Here is a 25,634-nt window from a genome sequence, read left to right as displayed (position 1 = left end):
ATGATACAAGCGTATAACAAATTGATAGCCACGGGAAACCCGCACGGGATGCCCCGCTTGCTTTTAACTTACATTAAACAAAAGACGGTACATACTATATATTGTTGTTATTCTCCGTTCCGTATGATCCACGGCGCCAAATCATAGGGTCCACATCCGTTGGGACTAAGACCTACTCCAAATTTTGTAACTGCTGCCACTGGATGACAGCATTTAGGAAGGTCCAGAGCAACAAAGACCGGATGCAACGCTACTGATGTATTTATTGGAGTTGAAGATGGCCCCCAGTCATCCAGACTATGCCTGGAATAAGTCTTAGTGGAGATCTGCCTTCAAATGTTGTGCCTGTTGGGGCGTGCTGGAATTCCATATTTCTATTATACTAACAAGCCAGATACAGTATTGAGACTTGCACTCTGAAGAACTCATAGTTCTGTTCAAACATGAGCCCCTCAGTTGACCTAACGAATGTTAATGGCAATGGAGTAGCAATCCCGTTGCTCCCTGAGATATCGCGGCAACGCATGGAAAAAGCCGGAATTGATCTTTCTAATGGTTATCCTCAGAAACCCGACCGACATATTCAACAGGCTCCTTCTGGACGGGATCATAGCCAGCCGTATATTGACGCAGGAAGCCGAGCTGACAAAGAGAAAAGCAATCTTTTGTCTGCAGCTAAAGAAGTCATCCACTTATCAAAGCATATTGGCACAGAGCTTACCGGCCTGCAGCTAAAGGACCTTTCAAACCAGCAGAGGGATGAGTTAGCTCTGCTAATTGCTGAAAGAGGAGTTGTATTTTTCCGTGACCAGGATATTAGTCCCCAACAACAACACGAATTGGCAGAATATTATGGCGAGCCTGAAGTCCATGTAAGCCTCTAGTATATTCCAAGATTTCTACCGTTCTCGCTGATTCTCTTCCAGCCTGTAGCACCTCATGTTCCCGGTGTACCCAGCGCCAGTGTAATATGGCCTGACTTTCAAGCTACAGAGTGTGAGGCCAGCTTCCGTCGCCCAGGGGGTGTTTCAGGCTGGCACACTGATCTTGCGTTGGGTCACGACAAGCGACCCGCCGGGATAAGCCATTTGCACAACGACGCCGTTCCAAGTATTGGCGGAGATACTCTCTGGTCCAGTGGGTACTGTGCCTACGAGAAGTTGTCGCCGTCATTCCGGAAATTCATCGATGGTAAGAAAGTCATCTATCGTTCTGCCGTCGCCTTCATAGATAGTAGGAACCCTGCGGCCGGCCCGACGCATGTTGTTCGTGAATATCCGCTTGTAAGAACACATCCAGCCACAGGCTGGAGGTCTTTATGGGTTAATAGGGCTATGGCGGAGCGTATTGTGGGTTTGGATAAATCCGAAAGCGATCTGATTTTGAATTATTTGTGCGACCTTTATGAGAAGAGTGTGGATATCCAAGTCCGTTTTAGATGGACACCAAAAACCAGCGCGTTATGGGACAACAGGTAAGAAGACTTTCTTGATTCATTATTGACTCCTCCCTGCCATCCTTAAGTTGCGGCTAACTGGACCTTTCCTTCCAGAGTGACCATTCATGTCGCAAGCTGGGACTACGAGGGCTCCGAGCCTAGACATGGGACAAGGGCGACCGCATTGGCAGAACAACCATATTTTGATCCCAAGTCGCCTACAAGAAGAGAAGCACTAAGACTTTTGGGAGCTTCGGAAATTAGAGAATTGGAGGAGCAAGGAATTTTTTCAACATCTTAGTCCAACCGCGGATTGTCCTTGATCTCCGAAGAACATTCTAAAGAAAAAGATATCAGAACTTTAGGTTAAAGGCGCGTACACTGAGCCTAAGAGTTTGAACAAACTCCATACGTAATGTAACATCTCTATAATGTAGCCGAGCGAACAGGTGGTTTTAGAGCGTGCTTTCTAGTATGAAAATATGAGGCATACGCTACCAAATACGTTTACGTCACTTAAATTCGAGGAGTGAGCCCCCGCTCTGACACTAGTGCTAAGGTAGATATCATTTTAATGTTCATTGGTCAAATTCTGATTGTAGATCTCAAAGGATTGTCATTAATTAACCCACAACCCATTAGCTATATCGACTGTGGAGCAGAAAACCCCGCTGCGTCCAAGTGCTTAGGTTTTCTTTCACCACGTTTCGTTCCCCTAACCCTTTTTTTCATTCACCTTATTTACGTACACATTGCATATCAAAACCATAGGATAACTATCATTTCCGTATATTCACATTTCTAGACCTTACTAGAACGGTCAGAATGACTTCATTCAATCTACGAAGCCCTAGCCTGAAGCTCGGACAGAAACAACCGTTCCTTCTCTATGGAACTGCATTTAAACGCGAGAGGACAGCCGAATTTACGAAGACCGCTCTTGAGTTAGGATTTCAGGGAATAGATACAGCCAACCAGCCTAGTGCATACAGAGAAGCATTTGCGGGAGATGGACTCTCTGCTACGATTGATGCGGGAATCAAAAGAGAGGCCTTATTTGTACGCTCATTCTAATTCTATCTTGACAATAAGATCTTACAAATCAAATATAGATTCAATCCAAATTTACTCCTATCCGGGGCCATGATAAGGATAAGATTCCATTCAACCCTGACCAGAGTATCGAAGGACAGATTCGGGAGTCCATCTCGCAATCCCTTCAGCACCTCAAACTAGATTATCTTGACGCATTGATACTTCATTGCCCATTTGAGGACGACGCAGACAATCTTGTGGCTTGGAAGGTGTTTGAGACCTACGTGCCCAGCACTGTTCGCCACCTCGGTGTCTCCAATATCAGTCTTCCGGTGCTGCGTCAGATTTACGAGGAGGCAACTGTCAAACCGGTAATTATCCAAAATCGTTTTTTCAAAGGGACTGGATATGATGTCGAAGTTCGAGCGTTTGCCCAAGAGCATGGTATTCTTTATCAAACATTTGGTGTGTTGAAAAATAACCCGCATTTGTTGGCCTCGGGTCTGGTTGCTTCCGTGGCGGAGAAATTAAACTTGGAAAAAGAATTGGCATTATATGTGCTTGTCTTAGGTCTCGGTGATGTGCAGATACTAGACGGAACGACAAGCCCAGATCGTATGAAAAACGACTTGAAGACGATCGCAGAGGTGACAAATGATGATAGGCTGCTCAAAGACCTGGCTCCATCATTTAAGTCTTTTCCCCTACTACTCGAAAAGTCCGTCTAATCGCCAAAGCTTCTGAGTGTGGGTAGAATCATGTTGGTGAAGTCATCAGTTGACGCGGTACTGTCTCTGCCAGAACATGACCACCACAAGCCACAGCTAGCAGTTAATTCTATGAATCAAATTATAACCCTACGTATATACTATAGACAGTAAAAATTGATGTTCAGTTGATTCACGTATTGATTTTACATGCCAATATATTTCTGCTTGGCATACTTTTAGCGAAATGGTTTAATGTAATACGTGGTTCATTAGCTTTAAGATACATGTACACAGATGTAACCTGAGTGTTGCCAGCTCCTTGCCTAGGTGTTCGAAACAGCTAGGCGATCCAATATCCGATCCAGCCACGCATCAAACAGTAAGGCATGAATAATTTCTATGAGATATTTACCTCCAGCGTACTATATCGATGTTCCGGATTCCGTTCCTACGCCATAAATTTCGAAAATACCATTCCAGAGGAATATCAGTGAATCGATTCTCGCTTGTGGTTACGCACCTATAGGACTTTCAGCCCCCAAACGCCACTTAGTCCTGTGATGGAGCTTCTCAAGATCAGCATCTAAAAGTGGAGACCCCTATGCTTATCCATAATCCATAACATCTATTGTTTGTGAAGCGTATTCACAACCAATCGAAGATTAGGGGCTGGATAATGTAATATCAGCTATATTTTCGCTCCACTCGTAGACGCATATACGCACTTTAATGAAGAAGCTAGTCATTGGCACATATCAACCGCTACGGTCAACCAACGAAATACAAGATGTCAAACACTATAAATTCTTAAATCAACGATTTCTTGATATTTAAATTCTCATGTTATTATTCTTATGGTGAATTGTACTAGTTATAATCGTTATGTGATTCTATACCGCGTATTTTATAGAATTAGTTCAGTTTAGGAATACTAAATTCGAAGGATCCTCTATAGTACATGTACCCACATAAATTGAAGGCGAGCTTCTCCAGCAATCGCACGTAATTCAGCTATGCTTATCTATGTTTAGTATCATTTACTGTGCAATGTTACTAGACTGTAGTGTCAAATTGATTATACTAGAGACAAATGAACGTCGAGTCAAATACAGCTCTGCTCTACTGTACATAGTACTGTATGCGGTGCTTACATAGCACATGGATATCATATCAATGACTGGTCACTGCTTGATTGCTTTTATATCATGTCATAGATAGGCCAGTTGAGCTTTTGTCTCGGGTACTCAGGCCCACGAGCCAGAATTTCTTACTGCAATGGAACACCCTAAGTTACCAAATCCCGAGTCCCAATTAATAATAGGAGCTAGGCCAATTGATTCGTTTCATAACAACAGAGGTCCACTGTGAGAAAATTGATACGTGCTGTTTTCATAACTTCGTATTGCCTAGAGGCTAGTGCTGGTCTTTTTTTAAGCCACCCCGCAACTAATCCTCTCAAAACTGCTGGACTGGGGCCGCTAAAACTAGTGGTTGCGCAATTTACACTATAATTTCATCTTGCTGCAGGCTCAGCAGATCGAATCAAAAGCCACATTGTATTTAGTCTATACGAAGCGGTCTCGCATAAACATCTTGTTCTAGATTTTGCCACTGAAAAAATTAAAATATCTAATAGCAACCATTGTCTATTCAAATAACAATGTCTATCTACTCTTTACCCTGTTATACGCATTATTAATCCTAGGTATAGATTTCGAGTTCCTGTACATCCTTTTAATGTTCCTCCAGATTCTCGTATCACTTTAAGCTTAAAGCTATATTTATTTTAGAGTTAGTGCTGTAGGCGCATATTAAGTCCATCAAGGGGCTTAAGGACTATTATTGACTATAAAGTTTAAACCAATATACGTGTATCTTATTTAGTCAGCACCAAGGATCTGGTGATAAGTGTGTAAACTTTCTCAATAATCAACATTGAATTGATTAGTTGACATGCAGTACATGTCAACTTTCAACCACTACAGATAATAATAATGACATCTGGAGAAGGAAAGGACAAAATACTATAATAGCAACTACATTTAATCGAACATTTTATCATTTCACTAAATAGAGGTTCTCATTGCAATGATTAGTTCCAAGATTCTTAGTTATCACTTAGTCTGATATCTGTCTGCTTCGCTTTATATGTCTTTTACATCAATTAATACATGTAGTCCATGCGTGTCTCTTGGGTATTTTATCAAAAGTCCAGTCTATCAATTGATATGGTGTGATAAGAATAATGAATACTCATAAATATTATTTAACCATCTTTCATAGAGGTCTTTCGACCTCCTATTTCCCTCAAACACAATAGAATTAGTCTCTCTGTATTGGGATCCCTAGAAGCCGGCGTCACTCCATGTAAAATTCCATATCAATACAAGTAAAGTTGGTAGAAAACGGAATATAGAAATATCATGTTATCAACAAGGCACAGTCAGACCATATGTAGGTTACATTCTCTAGATTCATAATTTAATTCACTGCATCTTGAATACGCCAATTGGTGAAACTATTACGCAGTTCAAAGATGAGAGCAAAGCGTTACACTGTCATTTCAATTATCTTTCAAGCCTACAATATCTATTTGATACGTTCTAAATATGAACAGTTTCATTAATCGTAGTGTGCAATGTAGACTTAACTGCATTTTACATAGCTAGCAATTCTACGATCAGCAGCACAAAGGCAAACACAAGAGTGCGCGCCGAGAAATTTCGCTACTGAAAATTATTTAATGGTTCAATTTAATTCAATCTGATTTTGGGTACGGTGGCTGCGGAGCCAGACGGACAATGAGTACATATATACCCTTATAAAAGAACCAGTAGCATGATGAATATCGCGCACTTCACATCGAATGATTTACTCAAATTCGACGAACACTCGATTTCGATATCAATCGAATTCTTCTTGCGTGCATTCAAAGTCAACGATTTTTCAAAGGCATATTTATGCGACTTGGTATCAGTATTAGGATTTTTGTTTCGAAATGGAATCGGTTTCGGTTTTACATTTGAGACATTTTAAATAGTAAATCCACGTTTCTTCGAGTTAGTATGCGTAGAATGCAAATTGTCTAGGAAATAGCGTGGCTCACGACATTTTCTAGAAGGTATGGGACCTATGGGGCCAACACATTCGCGATTCCATCCCTGAAATCTGACCGGACCCCAAGCAGACAACCGTGTTGTGACCCACTCTTCAATTTCAAGACGTCACATTTATCAGTCCCAGTAGACGCCACGACTAGAATAATTATCCAAATTGCACCCTTGCTCTACATTCTTGTACATGTTTATGGCTCTGGAGTAGACAATGTCGTCCCTGCCGCCGTGCGATGCGGCTTTTGGTCCTAGGGTCGACCCTTCTTGCCGTGCTTTCGACTTCACACTATACTTTGAAGATATCTTCCTTACCATCCTTCCAAATGCTGCATTCATATTTTCACTTCCTGTTGGGCTTTATCCTTTGTTCAAGGGCACCAACGTGATCAAGTCGAACCGGCTAGTTAGCCTCAAAGCAGTATGGCATCCCCGCTAATCATGTCTACTAATTTATGTGTGGAAAAAAAAAGAATTAAATCTTGAATTTAGGCTGTATATGTATCTCTTGCTATATATCAGACAGTCTTTCTCGTATTTCGCCAACTGAAACCAAATATTGAGACCCGCGCATCGCTGGCCAGTGATGCTCTCGGCCTAGCTACGACAATCGGTGTGGGCATATTCTCATGGCTTCATCACCATAGGTCTGTACAGACGTCTACGCTACTTGAAATTTTTATGGGAATATCTTCCATACTCGATATCGCACGAGTCCGTACTCTATGGCTCGTCGCCGATAATTATGGCCCGGCTAGCATCTTATCTCTCACCTTAGCTATGAAAATCAGTGGTATATTTCTCGAATCCTTCAGCAAACGCAAGAACTTGCGGTTGTCCGACAATGAGCTATATATGAGTTCTGGTCCGGAGCCATTTATTGGCTTCTGGATTCGGGTTGGCTTTGGGTGGCTCTTTTCCACTCTGCGGCAAGGTTACCACCAGATCCTAGCTGTGGATGATCTTCCTGCCCTGGATTACCGACTACGAAGTGATGGGGTGTATAGCAGTCTTCAAACAACCATGGTAAAATGTAACATATTGATTTCTACAATAAAGTTATACGGCTAATATCCTTCCAGATGATATGGCAAAGAAATATAGTCTCCTCAGGGCCTGTTTCCGAGCTTACAATCGCACATTTCTTGGAGCAGTGATCCCCCGTTTGTGCTTAACAGGATTCACTTTTGCACAACCCTTCTTGATTAACGCCCTTATAAGCTATGTTGAAATAGATACTCCACTTTCAAATGGAAAAGCCATGATTGGTGCCTACGCTTTGGCGTATCTTGGCAAAGCAGTCTCAAATTCGGTTTTTTCATATCAAACCTTTCGCTTTCTCACCCAATTAAGAGGTGGATTGATTTCACTAATTTACCATGAGACCGCTCATGGCCGAAATGTGGACCAGGGTGAACTTGACAGTACTTCCTTGATGGGCACGGACGTGCAGCGAATTATTGTCGGCTTTCAGTCAATACACGAACTCTGGGGGTCTTTGATCGATATAGCAATTGCAACCTATCTTCTCCAAAGAGAGGTTTACGTGGCCTGTCTCGTTCCAGGTCTATTAGTATTAGGTAGGCATAGACATTTAACCAGCATTAAAATCCACTACAGTGCTAACGGATCAACAGCCTTTGTCCTAATGACTTTCAAAATCTCAGCGCGAGGCAAGCGATACCAGAAATTATGGGCTGAAAAAGTAGAAGAAAGATTGGCCGTTACTTCCAGTATGCTCGGTGATATGAGGGCTATTAAAATGCTCGGTCTCAGTGACAAGCTATTTGACATCGTCGATAAATTGCGCCGGACTGAAATTTACGAGTCTCGCAAATTTCGGATTTTGCTTGTCGGTGAGATTTTCTTTTGTAAGAATTGCCACCCCATTATCAACTATTTTGGATTTAATTCTAGCAGCAAACTCGCCAACTGTTCTGGCGCCTGTGGTAACATTTGCTGCGTTCGTTGCCATCGCCGCAGCTCGGCATGAGCATTCAATCTTGACAGCGCAAGCATTTACTTCTCTGTCCTTAATATCTCTTCAAACTACTCCGGCACTGTCATTAATCCAAGCCATTCCAGCAGTGATACAGTGCCTTAGTTGTTTCGATCGCATTCAGGAGTTTTGCTCCCGGGTTAACAAGAACGCTGTATCGGAAAACATGCAGCCACAGAACTCCGAGTATTCTCTCAACGAGCACGGTGAGGACATTATGGAACTTGCTTTGCTACCAAGGAAAAGCAAATATGTTAGAGAGTGGCAGTCTTCTCACATAGTCTCTTTCAATTGCCAAAGTTTTGCATGGAGCAAATCAGGGCTTGCAATATTAGACAGCATTGATGTGCAAATTTCAGCCGGTCGCATAACAGCTGTCATGGGACCTACTGGGAGCGGCAAGTCAACCTTGTTGGAGAGTATTTTGGGAGAAACAATACCTCTCTATGGACCTGATCGAACAGTTAGGAGTTTCTACACCGCCGCATATTGCTCTCAGACTCCTTGGCTGATAAATGGGACCATCCGTGAAAACATCATAGGCCAGTCAGCCGTGGAATCAGTGGATGAAGCCTGGTATGATACTGTTTTGTGGGCCTGCGGTCTTGAAGCAGATGTGAACCGTCTGAAAAGAGGAGACCATACAGCCGTGGGAAGCAAGGGCAGTTCTCTAAGTGGTGGACAAAAACAACGCGTTGTAGGTTGAAATTGGGTCTGATGAGCTTGTCGATTTTCATATTTACTAACATTAGCTGTTAGGCCTTAGCTCGTGCTATTTATTCCCGGTGCCAATTCGTTCTTCTGGATGATGTTTTTAGCGGTATTGATGCGTATAATGTATCCTTGATTTCAAATCGTTTATTTGGAGAGCATGGCTTGCTCAGAAGACAAAAGTCTACTGTTATCCTTGTGACACATGCCCGTGAGACTATAAATCCTGTCTGCTATAGAACTTACCAGCTAACAAAAACCCAGCCTCGGTGGTTGCATTTGCTCAGGATGTTATCGTGTTAGAGAGTGGCCGTATACGAAAAGCGGGCCCTCTGGAATCACTGCAAGGAACCGAGGGTTATCTGTCGACTTCCAAGCAACAAGTCGACAGTTTCAATGACTCTTCTCTCGATCCAGATACAACGACTTCGGTTAATACTAATGGAGATTTACACAAAGTTGCCAGTTCTTCCTTTGATGAGCAGACTAATGATCTAAACCGTCGTAACGGAGACCCGTCTGTATACAAATACTTCTCAAAAGCCTCAGGCCATATGACCGTTTTTGGCATTTTTGCATTTTTGGCGCTTTGTGTTTTTTGCGCTGAATTTTCCAGTAAGTTATAAAACCAGCAAGAATGATTAATATCTGCTTACTCGTTTACTCTAGCTGTCTGGGTGGACTGGTGGTCTGCAGCAAACTCAAATGACCCCAATAATAACGCCACTGGCATGTACCTTGGGGTTTATGCAACTTTGGGGATCTCTTCTACCCTTTTTATGACTGCAGCCTGCTGGTAAGTGATAGAGCTTTTACTCTGCAACAGCGTTTTGAATATTGATAAAATAGGCTTTTATTCGTCAAAGTCATATCAAACTCATCTCTAAACCTTCACACCGATCTTCTCACAACAACAGTTCGGTAAGTCTTCATGAATATGACTAATTGTAGTGGTAAGAATTTGCTAACTCCATCAACAGTGCAACGCTACAATTTTGCCTAGAAACAGACCTAGGGTCAATAGTGAATCGGTACCCACCATCCCTAGAACCCTTCAATCATTGCACGCAGACCAGCTAGTCTAACCAATATTGTCCCTATAGGTTCAGCCAGGATATGGAATTAATTGGAATGGATCTTTGTGGAGTCTCAATTAACTACACATATTGTGAGGTACCCGCTACATGAGGCGCGTAATATACATTAACATTGATCCTATAGCTGTTTGTGACCTTGTTGGCAAAGGCGTACTTCTCGCTGTCTTTGGAAAATACCTTAGTGTCGCCATACCATTCGTTGTTGTGATCGTCTACATCGTGCAAAAGTTCTACCTTCGTACTTCTCGACAGGTACGACTGTTGGACATTGAGGCTAAAGCTCCAGTCTATCAGCTTTTTCTAGAGACATCAAGCGGAGCCAATACATTACGAGCTTACGGCTGGCAATCCTCATTTCAAAAGATACTCGAGTCTCGCCTTGATCGGTCCCAGCGTCCGGTGTATTCGCTCTATTGTATACAGCGATTGCTGGCGTTCATCCTTGACCTTGTCATTGCTGCCCTTGCCGTGATACTCGTCTCTATTGTGGTCATGTGGAAAAGTTCATTTACAGCTGGTGCGGTTGGTATATCATTGGTTACAATTATGACATTTAATCGTACTATGGTTTCTGTTGTCAAATATTGGACAACCCTGGAAACATCAATTGGTGCCGTTGCGCGTATCAAGGATTTTGCGGAAAACACACCGGTGGAAAAAAATAGGAGTGATTGTCAGATGGTAGTCCCATCTAACTGGCCAACAGCTGGGACAATTGTGTATAAAAATGTGGTGGCGTCCTACAAGTATGTTCTTCCTTCCAATCTCAGTCTGGGTAGATATGCTAATAATTTTCAAATTTTAGGCCAGAAGCAGAGCCAGTGCTTAAAGGTATTTCGCTATCCATTAAGAAAGGAGAAAAAATAGCTATTTGTGGCCGCTCAGGGAGTGGCAAGACTTCAATGATCCTCAGCCTGCTAGCAATGATCCATTGTCATCAAGACAGTTCTATCGAAATCGATGGAATAGATATCGCCTCTCTCGCTCCGGCTGAATTGCGCTCGCGGATTAATGTGGTTCCACAAGACCCATTCCTTATGCCTGGGTCTATTCGATTCAATATTGATCCATATGGTAGTGTTTCCGATGAAGCAATTATTCGGGCTCTTCAGAAATTAAATCTCTGGAACATAGTCGAAAGTAGTGGAGGGCTAGATACACAAAGACCTACGACGTCTTGGTCTGTGGGCGAGAAACAACTGCTCTGTCTCGCAAGAGCAATGATTCGGAAAAGCCCTGTCTTAATTCTAGACGAAGCAACAAGCAGGTATGTCATTAAATGGTTCTACCCTGTACTTTGCATTTCTTTACATGAATATTCCCAAGCCAGTAGAGGTTGCTAATTTTTCCTATAATTGCAGTGTGGATTCTGTCACTGAAAGCATCATGCAAAATGTAATCGACACCGACTTTGTTGAGCACACTGTCATTGCAGTCGTTCATAGGCTTGGGTATATTAGACATTTCGACAAAGTTGCATTCTTACAGGCTGGAGAGCTCGTTGAATTCGATGGTCCAGATGCCCTTCTCACCAGGGACTCCGCTTTTGCGGACCTATATAATTCTATGTCTTATTAGCAACTTGTATTACTACTGATGAACAGTCGCCTTCTTCTCCAACAACAATTTTATATGTATTTTATGTTTCCTGGCGTCTTCAGGTGCAGTCTCTGCAAACAATAACCTCATGCAAAATGTTCGGTGTATTAGGGCGAAAGGGTTTAGGTTGATTCTGCTTTTCAGGCCCTGGGTTGTTTTTGGTTAGTGATATATAATTAATCTACATACATATCAATTCAATGTAATCTCGAACACCACTAGGTAGATTGCCATAGTTATCAATCTAATCGGTTTAAACGTCCTTTTCTCATAGATTTCAATACCAGTCTTACTTTGCAAGACCATAAAACGTTTAGACATATTAACTATTATTACATATGATTTTTAACAGGCTTGTTTGCAAGTTCCAGAAATGTTTATCATTATAGCACACCTGCGTCTTAACACTTTCAAGTTCATTGTTTTAAATAGAATAATAAACTTAGATGAGTGTTACGTATATGTAAGACAATATGGAGAACACAGTATGGCCAGCTTCATTCGGTTGATATCCATATGTACCTAAATATGTCAAAGACAAATCCAAAGAGACTAATATGTACTTGAAAGTCAATATCTTGAATATGTTATCACCAAGCCCTCCTAGTAGACTTGTACGTCGATCCAATGTCACCCCATTTGATGTTCGAAAATGTTACCGAAGTATAAGGCGCTGTTTGTTCGATTATTGACGGGTTCCCCTCGGTGCTATTACATGGCCCTGCATTTCCACTATCAAGCCAGTTCATGAACTGACTATTGTCGTTCCAGATAGAGAACACCAGCGTCATTCCACGATCAAGAGCCTCCCCTGAAGTCTTCAAACCCCCGCGGGATGCAAACCCACTATCAGCATTTGCACAATACTTATCAGTGATAGAGTCAGTTCCGACGAAAGGCGCCACCGTCGCAACGGCATTCTGGATCACAGTTCCATTCTGAACATACAGCCGGCGAATTTCAGAAAGAGTGCCCGTCGTCGTATTATCATTAGTCAAGAATTGTGTCACGACAGTGAATGGCTTGCTTGTGTCGATTCTGCCGCCGTACCCGTAATAGTTATGAAGACCCAGCCCATACGGATTGAATCCGCATCCAGACTCTTCACAAACCCCATTAGAGCCACAGTCATCACTAGAGCATCCGTAGATACCTGGCTTTGTGCATGGATGGGGAGTAAGCTGCGTGGATAGAGCATTGGCTTCCCATATATCCATTTCATTACAGCATGCGCCGAGGTCTTGAGTATTAACGGCTCCATTGAACCATGCTTGTTTCGGACACTGGGCATCACAATAACCTGCTCCATAAGCTGCACCTGCGGGACTAGATGTGCTTCGACCTCCAGTAAGGTCCATTTCAGAGAGGTACAAGGCGCCATTCATGCCGCATACCAGAGTCGAGACATCAACATCAAAGGCGAACTCCTGATTGAGTAATTGAAGCTTTGCATAATTCTGGCTCGCATTATCGAGAAGGTACAGCCGTGAGGAAGTCACTTCGGTCTCGCCTTTGACGGTCATGTATTGATGCATTGTTAAGGAGCTGCCAGCAACCGTAACGCCAAATTCCGTATAGTTCGCTGCACCATCAACGACACAGTTTTGGGTGCACATCTCAGTATCCGGGCAGAGGCTTGTGTCAACTGATCCATTATAGCAGGACGTACTACTATTCTTTTCGTGGACAGAGTGGAAGGTGAAGTCAATAACGACAGATGTGTCTTGTGCCTGACAACCTCCATTCGCCTTGCATTTGTACGTCACAAGCTGAGGATGGGCATCAGGTATGCCAACAGCTTGAGCAGATACCAGAGGCAAAACAAGTAATGTGCTGAGCGCGAGTGTTCCCGCCATTGCGTTCTGATAAATTAATCGATACAATAGAAATGTTTTAAAAGACGAAAACGAGTGACTGTTTATAATTCCATTCATAGGTCCAGGAATGTTACGGGCTATTTATGTTCAATCGAAACTTCAAAGCCTCTAGAACAATTAATTAAACAAAATCAAAGATAACTTATTTTCTTACATGCAACGCTCCGTTTAGGGATAACAGAATTTTCCTTAATGAGTTGGTCACCAATGATTGTCCTCGGTGCCTGAAGATCGTGCGACACGAATACACAAGTGAATAACCAAGGAGATCCTTATATTTTGGGTTTCATTTGTGAAATTAATATGCTAGTACTCTGCGGAATGTCGGAAGTTTCAAGTTTGGCCAGATAGGAAATTCGTCTAATTATGGACGATCGTTTTTCATTAGCGAAAAAACCCCACGCACAGAAACTTTCCCAAAGCACATAGCTATATGTAGTGATGAAATTCAATCCAAAATCAACAAGAGACATGAGCAAGCCACAATTCTTATTTTTGAACGATTTGCGCTTGACCTTCAAAATGCATCCTTAATAGGACCCACCAAGCCCTTCAAAGGCAACCCTAAATTAACCCACCAATCCGCTGGCAGAGCCCCTGACAAGGTACCACGCTCAGGAATGGAGCGGGGCCATTATGGCTGTGTACCACAAGGTCTTGAAGAACGAAAAGCATTAAATTGAAGAGGTAATACTAACATTGAGATAGGAACTGCACTTCAAATTGTATCCGAAGCAGCCTTCAACCTTTAAAATATATATTCTTAAATCAGTATAATCGAATGGGTCAGGTAGATTTGATAAGAATTCAAACGTTACGCGTATTATCAGTAAGGCCTCCGTTAATCCTGAACATATGAATAGTCAACGAATTGATAGACACAATGATAGTTGCTTGTAGCATGTACCCTGGGTAAATATAATCTATGTCATTGTTTGCAATTTACATTTAAAGGTCGTATGCCAAATTCATCGACAATGAAAATCGGACATCATACATTCTTAAGGGTTGTCATCTTCAAACTCTCATGCTTTACCAGCAAACCCATTTTTCTTCCCTCTTCTTTAGACTACTCTAGGTGTCTTGTTAATACCATATATAGCTAGGTATGGGGTCCTTGTATGTCGGTTTTAAATTTATTACGTTCACTATTCCCATTAGTGAGTCGCATCATCATCCATCAGGAAAGCCTTGGTTTGATCATCCCTGAGTCAGAACTATGAGTAATCATTGTAAAGCACAAGAACCACCCTACCGCCACAAAGGACTTCATTCCTTACTGGACACTATACTCTCGGGTTACAACAGAAATCAATAATATAGAAGTTGTTATTACCATTCGGCTTTGAAAAATGAATGAAATTCCCAATCCTCGTCTCTCGATATTGCCAGCCCCACTCAACCTCAGAAGCAAGGAGAGAAATTATCAAACACAATACCCTTCAACTGGCTTCAGTGCAACTCACTTGTTTCAATCCGCTTGGGAGAATCAAGACTATCAAGCTCGATCTTCTCGTCACTCTCAGACTGCGGAAACGACCTCGCCGGTATCACCGCTTGGCGAAGGGGATGTATGTAGTCTGGATTCTCCTGTTTCACCGATATCTCAAACCAGGATTGCAACCAAAGGCGTTGGCCGTTTTGAATTCCAAATCCAAATCACCAAGGATACAACTGTCGAAGAGTGTCTCAAAATCCGTTCCTTCAGACTACGAGCTTTAGCCACCACCACCCCTACTACTACTACTACTACTACTACTACCACCACCACGAGAACTCTTATTAGAGACACGAAAGACAAGCTTGGAATCCCCTGCACCTATGTTAAACCACCATGCGCATTCCGGACGGATATCAAATCCAAGGGCGGGTCACTCATATGTGATGGGTTCGAGCTTGTTCAGTACTACGCTGTCGTCAAAGACATTTCTTTTCCGCATGTTAAGGACGGCGATTGCAGTGAGTATATAATTGAAGGCGATTTAAAAATTGAACACCCACATTGCCATTTATGGCCGATCAAGTTGGAGCCTTTTCTGGTGACCGTTTAAAACATTCCTCACGCGAATATTCTGGCATATGAAGCGTAATCATCCAAACCTTCTCAACGGAGCTTCCTGCTGATTTAATGTTGGTTTTTTTGAAAATAGTTTACTATTCATGAACGCTTAATTACTGTTTGAATTAAACATGTTAAATTAAAGACTGATGTTCTTATTCAGCCTATTTCCTCCAACCTCCGGGACGAATATAAGTAATACAAGTCAAAATAAATTCCTAAAGTGCCTTTATGGCATAATTGTGCCGCTATATAATATCTGAGCACCCCTGGTCTAGTGTAAAACTGCACTCAAGTGTAGTTTCCGGCTCGAACTGCCAATGAAAACTTTCTTCGGCTCATCACTAATAACCCAATTTTGACTCACAACATCCCAGTTACTAAGGTCTCGACGATTGATACTACCACTGAACGTAGCACTTTCACCAGGCTTAATATGGATTCGATCAAAGTCACGCAACTGAACAGGCGGGTTGTCACCTCCCAAAGCTACATAAAGCTGTGCCACTTCATCCCCAGCAACGTCGCCGGTGTTTGTGATAGTGGCTATTACTTCATACATTATTTCGTATAATAATCGATTCCCGCCGGATGTGGAACGGTCTCCCGCTGGAAGTAGGGGCTGTGGAGAACTTTCATATGCATGCGGGGGGATAAAATCTCTTCTGCCATATTCCGGATCCATCGAAGCGGCTTCCAGCGATGATGTGTTATTCAGATAAGGATATATATAAGCTGTAGGATAAGGATAGGCGTCGGGGAGGGCATAGTCGCTTAGATTCAGACTAAAATTTCCAAAAGTCGGCGCTTTGATGGTTAAACCGACCGTAGGCTCGTACTTGGTGACATTTCTCTTAATGACTCGAATGTTAGAATAGTTGAAGGTCGTATAAGATAAGCCATGTCCGAATTCAAAGATCGGATCAATTCCAGCTTTGTCAAAATGACGGTAATCAATATATACCCCTTCTGAATAAGCCTGTTGGGGTGGGCCATTCCCATTGTTAGGTTCATATAGAATATCTGTACCATAATCCTCTCGCTGTCGGGCCCATGTAAAGGGACTACGACCAGCAGGATTTACCTTTCCCCAAAGGATGTCAACTAAGGAGTTCCCAGACTCCTGGCCAGGCAGACCAGCCCAGACAATAGCAGTAATGTTGGGATGATTGTACCACTCGGTCAGCAACACGGGACCAACCGTATGTAGAACGACAATGGTGTTACTACAAGATGAACTGACTTTCTGAATCACTTGATCCGCGTTTCGCCAAAGAGTCAGGTTATTGCGATCGCCCCAGTTGCCATCAACGGTAATAAAACCCTCCCCAGAATCAGCGTTACCAAAAACGATACAAGTCACCTCAGGCTTAGACACGAGAGTCAAGATAGAGTCCTCTGCCCAATTGTCTAAAACGCTTTCATAACGCCCGCCGTATGAAAGGACCTGGTTCTGAATGGCCGAGTCGGGAGTAATGAGGTAGGGAAATTCCGAAGTTCCAGATCCCCAGCCCATAGCCAGTGTGCCATTATCGCAACCACGGTCTGCACAACCATTGGGGCCATAAAGGCTAGGCCCAGCGTCCTCGCCAACGACAGCGACAAATTTGGGAGTTTTCAATGGCAGACCATCATTATTTTTTAATAACACAGTTCCCTTTGCAGCAATTTCACGAATTAGCCTGGCGTGATCACCTCGGACATCGACATGCCCATTGACCTGCTCATAATCTTCACTACCATATGCATATTTGTATCCATAAGTGTCATAGGTCCAGGAATTGAAGTTGACGTCTGGTTGATCTTCGATACGGTTGCCAACCTTGAAATATGCAGCCATTATGCGCATCGCCATGTCATCAAGCCTCCATTCCGGGACAGTTCCATTGAGAAGAGCGATTGTCAAATTAGCGCCAAAGTAGCTCAGACCGGTATCAAAGGCAGTATCACCTGGCATAGACATATCCATACCAGCCAGCGCAGAGGAAACGCCAGACTGATGGCCAGCCCAGTCACTGACAACAAAACCTTGGAAGCCCAACTCTCCTTTGAGTATATTGTTAAGTGTTTTACTATTCTGGCAACCGTATGAATTGTTAATCTGAGTGTATGAGCATAGGATAGAACCAACCCCGGCACGGACGGCATCAGCAAACGGCCAAAGGTACAGTTCATGAAGGGTTTTATCATCAATATTAGAAGACAACGTTTCGGAGATATTGTAACCGTGATCAGCTGATTCGCTTACTTGACGGAAACGCTCTTGTTCGTTACCAATGTAATGTTTCGCGGAGGCCACAATACCAGCGTCCTGTATTCCTTTAATAGTCTCGGCAATAGCAATTCCAGTGAGCACAGGATCTGGTGCAAAGCCTTCCCAAATACGACCACCCTCCGGTATACGGCCAAGCGGACCAGCGACCGGCCCTAACTGCATAGTGATACCCTTACCTTTGTGCTCATTAGCCATCGCATGTCCCCGATCATAAATTAGGGAGCGATCAAAGGTGGCTGCAGTAAGCTGGCCCGATGTGAAAGCAGACACATAGTCTGCAAAGCGAATACCTTGCGGTGAATCCTGATTACAAAAGCCTTTAAATCCAAGCCGAAGGACAGAACCGGTATTACCAACACATGGGCCATTTTCCCACCTAGGATATGCTTGCTTAGTCTACTAGAAACAGTATGACTGTGAGCTGAAAACTCACCCAACACCTGTAGTGAGGTTAACTTTCTCTAATAGATTAAGTTGAGAAACGAAGTCCTTTGCTTTCATGTAGGCATCTTCCCAACCATCAGCTTGAGGGTTCATCCATGGAGATGGATAGTAAGGATCGGAAATCCATTTTTCGTCGTAAGCTCCTAGAACCCCCTACATATACATGGCACATGTTCTGTCAGCGTTCATTCACATAAGTTTTTGGATGGTTCGATTCGTCTGAAGGTGATGAATAAATACCACATACCTCTTTCGATTCTTGAGAGTGTAGTGTAGCAGAAGCAGCATATATGCTGCTGACTACCACGAGGGCTAGGCTAACGGTCGGATTCCACATCGATAGTGATGGCACTAATTTCAAAGAAACGATCTTTCAACTATAAAGCTATCAAAAAAAATGAAGATGTAATTTTAGTTGTGGGATGGTGATGTCAATAGAAAATATCATACGAAATGTGCGCCAGATGCGCGATATATATAACATTGAAGGTTCACTTCAATATTGGCAGGACATCTTCGTATTTGCTCCTTTTTTCCATTTTGTGGTTATATCTTTATAATCAGCAGGAAAATCACTATGGTGTACCCCGCACGCATCACCAAGTAGCATCGCCAAGTAGAGTACATGCAGCCCTGGCTTAGCTCTGATCGCCAACAAATGGCTATCCCTTGCCAGTTGAGTCATCGTAGACAATTGGTTAACTTACATACTGCCGGCAAAACTTCGGCCTCTTTCGTGCCCCTCTCTGCCAATCAGAGATGGCATACCGAGGAGACCAACGACCAGGAATGCTCCGCTTATCCTAAGAATGCAGATCACGATTTTTAAATCTTTCTCAAATGATAGGCGAAGATTTTAATTGATCATCGATATGATCGTAACTGGCTTGAACGAAATATCACCACCTCCCACCTCAAGTGTGATACTCAAGCCTATTGAAGACGAGAGAATTTTGGCGTATACTAAGAATATGTGCCACTGTCTAGTTAGATGTCTCTTGTAAGAAGCCATTCTAGAAAGCAGCTAGGTAGTAGTAGGAGTCGTGGGCAATAAAAATTACGTTAAAGAATCTAAGAGACGGAGGCTCGTATTTCTTGTCCGTATTTCGTATTTCGTATTCCGTATCAGCCCAGGTGAGCGAAGAAATTCGCAGTGACCGACCGACACTCCGCTATTAACTAAATTATTTTCGGCATTGATCACTCATAGTCACTTTCCACTAGCCATATTGGCCAACACCTGAGTGGTAAGTCTAGATTAGTTATTTATGTTTTAACAGTTAAGACCACATGGATGGATCTTATGTTGTTTTGGCTACGAACCAGATCTCTTGCGACAGGGATCGGAGGCACACAACATTGAAGAATCAGGTATATATTAACTAAGGCATTCTCAAGGAAATTCAATCTGACCCAGTCTACATGCTTTAAAATGGAACCACGTTCACAAGAGACACGCAGAAAGAATTACCCTCCAGACAACGCGCGACTATTGAGGACGTTTTGCCGGAGAATACCCGGCCGTCGGACGCCAGACTGCGACACTTCAAATCAATATCTTGTGGCTTTTCATTCTTTGTAGCCGGAGTCAACGATGGAAGTCTTAGTACCATTCTACCTCATGTGCTTCGATCATATGATATAGGTACTAAACTAGTCTCAGCAGTATTCGCATGCTATATTTATGTGACTTAAAAGACTGCATATAGCAAGAAAGAATCAATTAAACCCCAATTTTGAAAAACCCTCAAGTGGAATTCTCACTTATACGTTCTTGCTATGACCAAGGCGATAGTACTAGGTGACATTTTTAATAATAGCAGATTTGTATAAATTAAGATTCATTCGCTGCCGCGGAATTGAAAAATGCTATTAAAAAAAGCCGTGTCTATGCCTTGCAGATCCCATTCGTCGCTCGAGTCCAGCCCAGGGACAAACCATTGAGAATACAATCCTGCAGTATCATTAAAGTCGAAGGCCCTGTCATCCTGCACTTGCAGACCAACAGGGCGTATATTAGTAGAGTTATCCGACATGCAGTCCTCGGAAATTCTCCTGCTTTGTACGTGTTCTGCAGGCCTTTCAATCAGCCCTGGGAGCGGCGGGTCGAAGCTTTCAGTTAATCCGGCTATTTCCCGAGACCTAAGCCCGGCTGGGACAGATGGTCTGAAGACGCCATGGCGCTCAATCCTGATTGTACCAATATAGGGGATGTAAATTTTTAATCCGGTACCGCCATCTATTAATATCCCATTACACTCCAGATCTTCCTGCTCAATGCTGTTCAACGAAGAATCAGCCTTGTAACTACCGCCCATCGCAGCGTCGTCCTCGATACTGAGTAGCTGCCGGGTTATGTGCGCGATTTTCGTAGCCATATTGTCATTGTTAGTTTGGCCTATGTATTCCATACTCTCGAGAACGCGTTCCATCATACCGCGGTCGCTGAGGCGCTGATGTGAGAGAAGGCCGAGTTGTGCACTGCCGCGGCCTTCGTTCGCACAGAAATTTATTTGGCGGCAAGCGTCAATATGCGCCAGACATAACGTAGTGCTCGCAATAAATGCGAGGAAATCAACACCGCGACAGAATGAACCATGGTTCTTAGAGCTTCGAAATGGCACGAAGCGAGATAGTAACTCTCGACTGGCCATCACGGCTGTGACCTTACTGTAGTCATACCGAGGATCTGTCGATGGGTGCAGAAGATATGGAAGATGGAGACGCTGGAGCAGGTGATAATATGTGAACTGGTTCATGAGGCGAACAGTGTCGTGGATGACATTCAAGTCGTCAGCATCCCTGGTCGACAGATCGGGGGCTAACCACCACTGGGGTGGCATTAAAGCCGCAGCACCTCGCAGCAACTTGTCGGTTTCTTGCGTGAATGCAAAATTTTGCTTGTCATCGTGCTTCCGTTGTATAATTTGCCCACCAGCAGAGCAGACCATCCTCTCCATCCGCTCCATGGGACTGCACTCTTCCATAACCTCAGCGATGGCGAAGTCATTATCCAGCGTACCTTGTGGTAGGCCTAACATGAGTGAGAGGTATCGATCAGATTGAATTATTCGGAACCACATATATGCTGGATCGATGCGTGTTCTGGTCTCGGGCTCGAGGGCCTTTAACAGGGACGAGTTGTTGCCTCTATCTAAACCAATCATTTGGGCAATAACTAATGCGCGGCGTATAATTAGATATGCTCGGCGCAGGTTGCCCTCATTGTTTCGGTACATGCTCTCTATCATTATGCACTCGATACCCTCGATCGTATTAACTAGATCGTCGTTACTAGTTACGAGCCGACTTGCCGTCTCAACCGCACGGTGCATGGTGTCTCGGTGAGGGATACTCAAATTTTTAAGCGCTTCAATATCAGTTGGTGGGATTCCTTGCAAATAGGTGCCTAGCATTAGAAGTTTCTGTGCAATCAGGACCGGGTGAGATCCTGGTGGTGGAAGCTGCAACATTTTCTGTGGAGAGGGTCTCTCTGGACCCATGAACTTTGAATATGGCATGCATATTACCCCATGAAAAATGGCCAAGCCTCCAAATCCTATGCTCAATATGATATTGAGATCTCGTAGACTGGGCCATGCCGCTGAAAGAGTTCGAGAGAGATCATTGTATGTATCTGCCGTACTTGTGTCCCGACCCAGACTAATGGCATTGACTAGAAGAGAAGGGCTCAGCAGAGACTTAAAATATGTGAGTTTTCATCAGCATTATAAATAGAATCCTAAGACCAAACTAAAATAACCTATTCGAGGGTGCAGTTATAGGGAGACGCACCGCTGGATCTTGACCATTCCAATTGAGCGTAGTAGAACTAGGAGATGTCGAGGCGCCGTCAGCCTGACCAGTCAGATATCGGTGCTCTACTCGCCCGTCTGATTGTGTGCTCCGAGGCGAAGTATCATTCGGGTCATCTTTACGACTGTCCCTTATGAGCCGCCCGACCAACTCCTCAACTCGGCCAAGCCTGTCTCCCAGCTGCCTCCGAGTGCTTCCCGGATCCTCTGGAAATTCTTGACTGATGCACGGAGTACCACGGCGCTTGCATCCGTGGCAGAGACTATCCGTTGGTGCGGTAAATATGCATTTAATCTTTTTTCGCTTGCACTCCCAGCAGCTCTGCGTGCCTTTCCGAACTTTCCTTCTCCTAGGCTCAATTCTCACTTCACCCACGGGTAACCCACGAGTTTGAGAGCCTCTATCTGTCATATCAATCTCTGAGCTAAACACTGTCATCCGGCTCATAGAATGCTATACATTTTCGGCGTAGAATAAAAGCAAATATCCAAACACACTTCAGCATCATGGAGGCTGGTAGTGGGTCAGACTCGGCTCTGATTCGTTGCTTTTGAGGCTCCGCCGTGTTCGGCGGTCGAAGTACTGCCCCATTAGGGACTAGCTCAGACCGTCACGATCTTCTTGGTGATGGTTGTCTTGGAAGGCTACATACAACCAACATGGCTCCTATGTAGATTGCTTTCCTTCTATTCATGTGATTACTCTCACTTGCGACTAAAATCTTATATGCAGAAAAGAAAAGACAAAAAGAAAGAAATGGGACTCGCCACGACAACATTCCTCGATATCTGCAATACCAAGTGAAAGATACTATATTAAATTTTTCAGCGACTGACCATTTTAATCAACGTGTGGCCTGTATATAGAACTAGAAAGAGGTTTCCCTTGATGTTTTACACTAATTATAAAATCCTCTAGATTTTGGCTGGAATTCAGCCTTCGACATTCTCTCTAAGCGGGGACAAGTTGATGTGAAATGGCCTAGAAGCTATACCCTGCAAGATATAACTTATTTAGAAATATGCCTCATATACCCTATCTACCATACAGTTATTCCAAATGTTCAAGGCTTGCAACGCCATGCATCAGCCAAAAAGTCCTCAGCTCCAGTCATCTCGTACTCCGGCAGCAGACGGTTCCACTCATCTGAGACTCTGAACGCTCCAGCCGACATTCCCAAGAGCACTCCAGAAACAAAACTCGCGGACAGTGCGTCTACCTGCTCAGGTGGAATGGCTGGATGATCAACCTTGGGCAGCCAGGTACTTTTTACCACGCCAGCCTGGAGATCTTCTGCTTTCATCTTCTCGATGGTAAACGGTCCGCCTTAGTCATTCAAGTCAGCATGCAAGTTGAACCATGCGGTCGGCATCAGTATCTTCTTGCTATACCAATATTACGTACCGCGAACTTTCTCCCCGACAGCAATTAGTTGCGCCACTGTCAGTTCCTCGCCTCTAATACCCCCAATAATAGGCCACACGTCTTCGTACTCTACCGCTCTAGCCACGACATTACAAAAGTCACGCACGGTGACAAGGCCAATTGGGGAGTCTTCGCCTCCCTCGAGCACGATAGCCCGACGGTTATTGAAATCGATCTGGTTCTGAAACGGGTGAACATGTTTTGATGTTTTGTATGGTGCTGTGTAGTAATTCACAAACATTCCAGGTTGGAAAAGGCAATACTCAAGAACCTACGTCCACAATTCAGCTAAGCCACTAAAGCATTTCCTCGTTTCGCAGTTCACCTTTTTGCTTCTGTTCAGCTCGTGGAGATACTCACGGACCTCACCCTTCCCCGCATACCAGGGCATGTAATCGAAGCTCGACCTAGATGTATTCAGTAAGTTGGGTTGGATGGTGAGTTGGATGGCTGGTGAACTTACGTAGCCCATTCGCTCGGCGCATAGCGCTTCACGCCAGCTTTGATCGCAGCGTCTATAAGATTCTTCTGGGAGGAGTTTCCGGGGTCCGACTGAGGTGTTATGAAGCAGAGCAGGGTGTGTACACCTTGAAGGACTTCCACTAGTCCTTCAGTGTCGTCGTAGTTTGCCTTGATCCAAGTCACACCTTGTGCAAGATTGGCAGGAACTTCCTGCAAAGCTATCAGCAGGGTAATATGACAGTTATCAGACAAGGATAGATATAGATAAGCGGACCTTTCTCGAAAGGAGAACTATCTGGTGCTTCCCTGTTGCGACGAGGACATCGAGGATTTCTTTGGCAACATCTATAGTAACGTTCAGTAAACTATCCAGCTCCATGGTGTTCGAGGGAGAGTCAGGCAAAAGAGAGAGAGAGACACAATCAAGAGCACATACTGCCACTGCCTCCAGCAACTGCAATATTCACCATATTTTTTTTCTTCTTCTTTTCCTTTTCGACAGAGAAGTTTGTCGAACTTCCTAGCGTTTAGGCGCAGTTTGTTTTGAAGGGGGGAATTTCAAGTTCGTTGATTTATCCAGGATGCTCTGAGAATCCGAGCTACTTATAACCTGAACAAGATTACACTATATGTCCGTGTTTCGGCGGAAACACGAAGTCTAATATGTATTATCCATCCTCCCTTTTTCTCACGTAACTGTAGCCCCGCCGAGAATATTCGGCTTCACTTGGTTATCTTTATCCACCAATTAGTATTATCTTACATGCAAGAAAGGAATATAACAAGAATAGGACAGAGTATCGACCCCTTATGGCACTTCGTAATAGGTTGTAACATCCAAAAAGGCCACCAAACCCTTACCTTAACCAGTAAGGATACTGCAGCTTGTAAAGAGTAAACCGAAAATCTGAAAAGGAGATAGTAAAGGAACAAAAATATTGAATTGGCGGTATTTACTAACCAAGGAGTTAACTCACCAATAAGAGGAGGAAATTTTTAGTAAGACATCATCTTCCATTACTCATATCGTGGACAGGCTAAAGCAACTTGTAAGTCAAATTAAACCTCATTTGCCAAGAAGTACTAAAGTATAGAGTTTTGAGCATAATCTACCTGAATTGGGGGGAAGAACCAATCCTGCTCTCCACAGTCGAGGGCGAGCCGAAGAAAACAGGGGGATGAATGGTCCGGAATACTTCTTACCACTGGCGTGACACTATCAAGCCAAAAGGTTAATCGGGCGACTGTAGGAGTTCTTCATGTTTAAATTACTTGAATGAGAAAAAGAATTGAAAATAAGCACTAAATTTACCGGTATTAAGCATACATACACATAAAGGAGAAAACACAGGCAAGTCAAGCTCTATGGCCCCAGGGAAGATGTACAACACTTGAAAAGTCTATGGTATGTTTGGTTCGCACGACAACTAGCAATAGTGCATTGAGGTTGTGGTTTGTGGCTGAGTTATGTTTCTTACAAGAAACGTCGCAGCATATGTTGGTATAGGAGCAAAAAAAGTAGAAATTAAAAAGAGAAATGAGTCTGAAGAAAGTGAATGAAAATTCTACCACTCCCT

General features: G+C 43.5%; 9 protein-coding genes across 9 annotated transcripts; 5 read left to right on the top strand and 4 right to left on the bottom strand.

Annotated features, from left to right (window-relative positions):
* Nucleotides 1–67: 67 nt before the first annotated feature.
* Nucleotides 68–1,992, top strand: BGW36DRAFT_334374 (alpha-ketoglutarate-dependent taurine dioxygenase). The gene is made up of 3 exons (XM_046212910.1): nt 68–872; nt 927–1,474; nt 1,553–1,992. Exons 1-3 carry the CDS (start codon nt 444–446, stop codon nt 1,737–1,739), a joined length of 1,164 nt encoding a protein of 387 aa, XP_046076573.1. The 5' UTR covers nt 68–443; the 3' UTR covers nt 1,740–1,992.
* A 191-nt stretch (nt 1,993–2,183) lies between these two features.
* BGW36DRAFT_312719 (NADP-dependent oxidoreductase domain-containing protein) lies at nt 2,184–3,282 on the top strand. Its single transcript, XM_046212509.1, has 2 exons — nt 2,184–2,497; nt 2,551–3,282. The coding sequence occupies exons 1-2, from the start codon at nt 2,264–2,266 to the stop codon at nt 3,199–3,201; spliced, it is 885 nt and encodes a 294-aa protein (XP_046076572.1). The 5' UTR covers nt 2,184–2,263; the 3' UTR covers nt 3,202–3,282.
* A 3,225-nt stretch (nt 3,283–6,507) lies between these two features.
* On the top strand, nt 6,508–11,860 carry BGW36DRAFT_334369 (P-loop containing nucleoside triphosphate hydrolase protein; the record flags this gene model as incomplete). The annotated part of the gene is made up of 15 exons (XM_046212909.1): nt 6,508–6,714; nt 6,786–7,326; nt 7,376–7,873; nt 7,931–8,164; nt 8,214–8,478; nt 8,551–8,989; nt 9,052–9,214; nt 9,268–9,618; nt 9,673–9,799; nt 9,853–9,924; nt 9,984–10,034; nt 10,107–10,171; nt 10,225–10,846; nt 10,906–11,367; nt 11,462–11,860. 15 exons carry the CDS (start codon nt 6,508–6,510, stop codon nt 11,676–11,678), a joined length of 4,314 nt encoding a protein of 1,437 aa, XP_046076571.1. The 3' UTR covers nt 11,679–11,860.
* Nucleotides 11,861–12,289: 429 nt separating this feature from the next.
* On the bottom strand, nt 12,290–13,555 carry BGW36DRAFT_287070 (putative endo-beta-1,4-glucanase celB; the record flags this gene model as incomplete). The annotated part of the gene is made up of 1 exon (XM_046210477.1): nt 12,290–13,555. One exon carries the CDS (start codon nt 13,553–13,555, stop codon nt 12,290–12,292), a length of 1,266 nt encoding a protein of 421 aa, XP_046076570.1.
* A 1,373-nt stretch (nt 13,556–14,928) lies between these two features.
* On the top strand, nt 14,929–15,627 carry BGW36DRAFT_423107 (uncharacterized protein; the record flags this gene model as incomplete). Its single annotated transcript, XM_046219791.1, has 1 exon — nt 14,929–15,627. One exon carries the CDS (start codon nt 14,929–14,931, stop codon nt 15,625–15,627), a length of 699 nt encoding a protein of 232 aa, XP_046076569.1.
* Nucleotides 15,628–15,819: 192 nt separating this feature from the next.
* Nucleotides 15,820–18,855, bottom strand: BGW36DRAFT_334367 (beta-glucosidase). The gene is made up of 3 exons (XM_046212908.1): nt 18,602–18,855; nt 18,344–18,507; nt 15,820–18,286 (listed from the first exon to the last, which is right to left on the bottom strand). The coding sequence occupies exons 1-3, from the start codon at nt 18,689–18,691 to the stop codon at nt 15,910–15,912; spliced, it is 2,631 nt and encodes an 876-aa protein (XP_046076568.1). The 5' UTR covers nt 18,692–18,855; the 3' UTR covers nt 15,820–15,909.
* Nucleotides 18,856–19,535: 680 nt separating this feature from the next.
* On the top strand, nt 19,536–20,122 carry BGW36DRAFT_88375 (uncharacterized protein). The gene is made up of 2 exons (XM_046222667.1): nt 19,536–19,725; nt 19,816–20,122. Exons 1-2 carry the CDS (start codon nt 19,645–19,647, stop codon nt 20,047–20,049), a joined length of 315 nt encoding a protein of 104 aa, XP_046076567.1. The 5' UTR covers nt 19,536–19,644; the 3' UTR covers nt 20,050–20,122.
* Nucleotides 20,123–20,195: 73 nt separating this feature from the next.
* BGW36DRAFT_288291 (uncharacterized protein) lies at nt 20,196–22,581 on the bottom strand (the record flags this gene model as incomplete). Its single annotated transcript, XM_046210561.1, has 2 exons — nt 20,196–22,044; nt 22,118–22,581. 2 exons carry the CDS (start codon nt 22,579–22,581, stop codon nt 20,196–20,198), a joined length of 2,313 nt encoding a protein of 770 aa, XP_046076566.1.
* A 652-nt stretch (nt 22,582–23,233) lies between these two features.
* BGW36DRAFT_288746 (uncharacterized protein) lies at nt 23,234–24,527 on the bottom strand (the record flags this gene model as incomplete). Its single annotated transcript, XM_046210609.1, has 6 exons — nt 23,234–23,496; nt 23,575–23,866; nt 23,921–23,996; nt 24,059–24,267; nt 24,332–24,402; nt 24,494–24,527. The coding sequence occupies 6 exons, from the start codon at nt 24,525–24,527 to the stop codon at nt 23,234–23,236; spliced, it is 945 nt and encodes a 314-aa protein (XP_046076565.1).
* Nucleotides 24,528–25,634: the final 1,107 nt, after the last annotated feature.

This window comes from Talaromyces proteolyticus (assembly GCF_021365285.1).
Source record: "Talaromyces proteolyticus strain PMI_201 chromosome Unknown BGW36scaffold_2, whole genome shotgun sequence".
Classification (NCBI taxonomy): domain Eukaryota; kingdom Fungi; phylum Ascomycota; class Eurotiomycetes; order Eurotiales; family Trichocomaceae; genus Talaromyces; species Talaromyces proteolyticus.
Note: the sequence above shows the minus strand (reverse complement) of the source record. Positions and strands in the feature narration are given on the sequence as shown.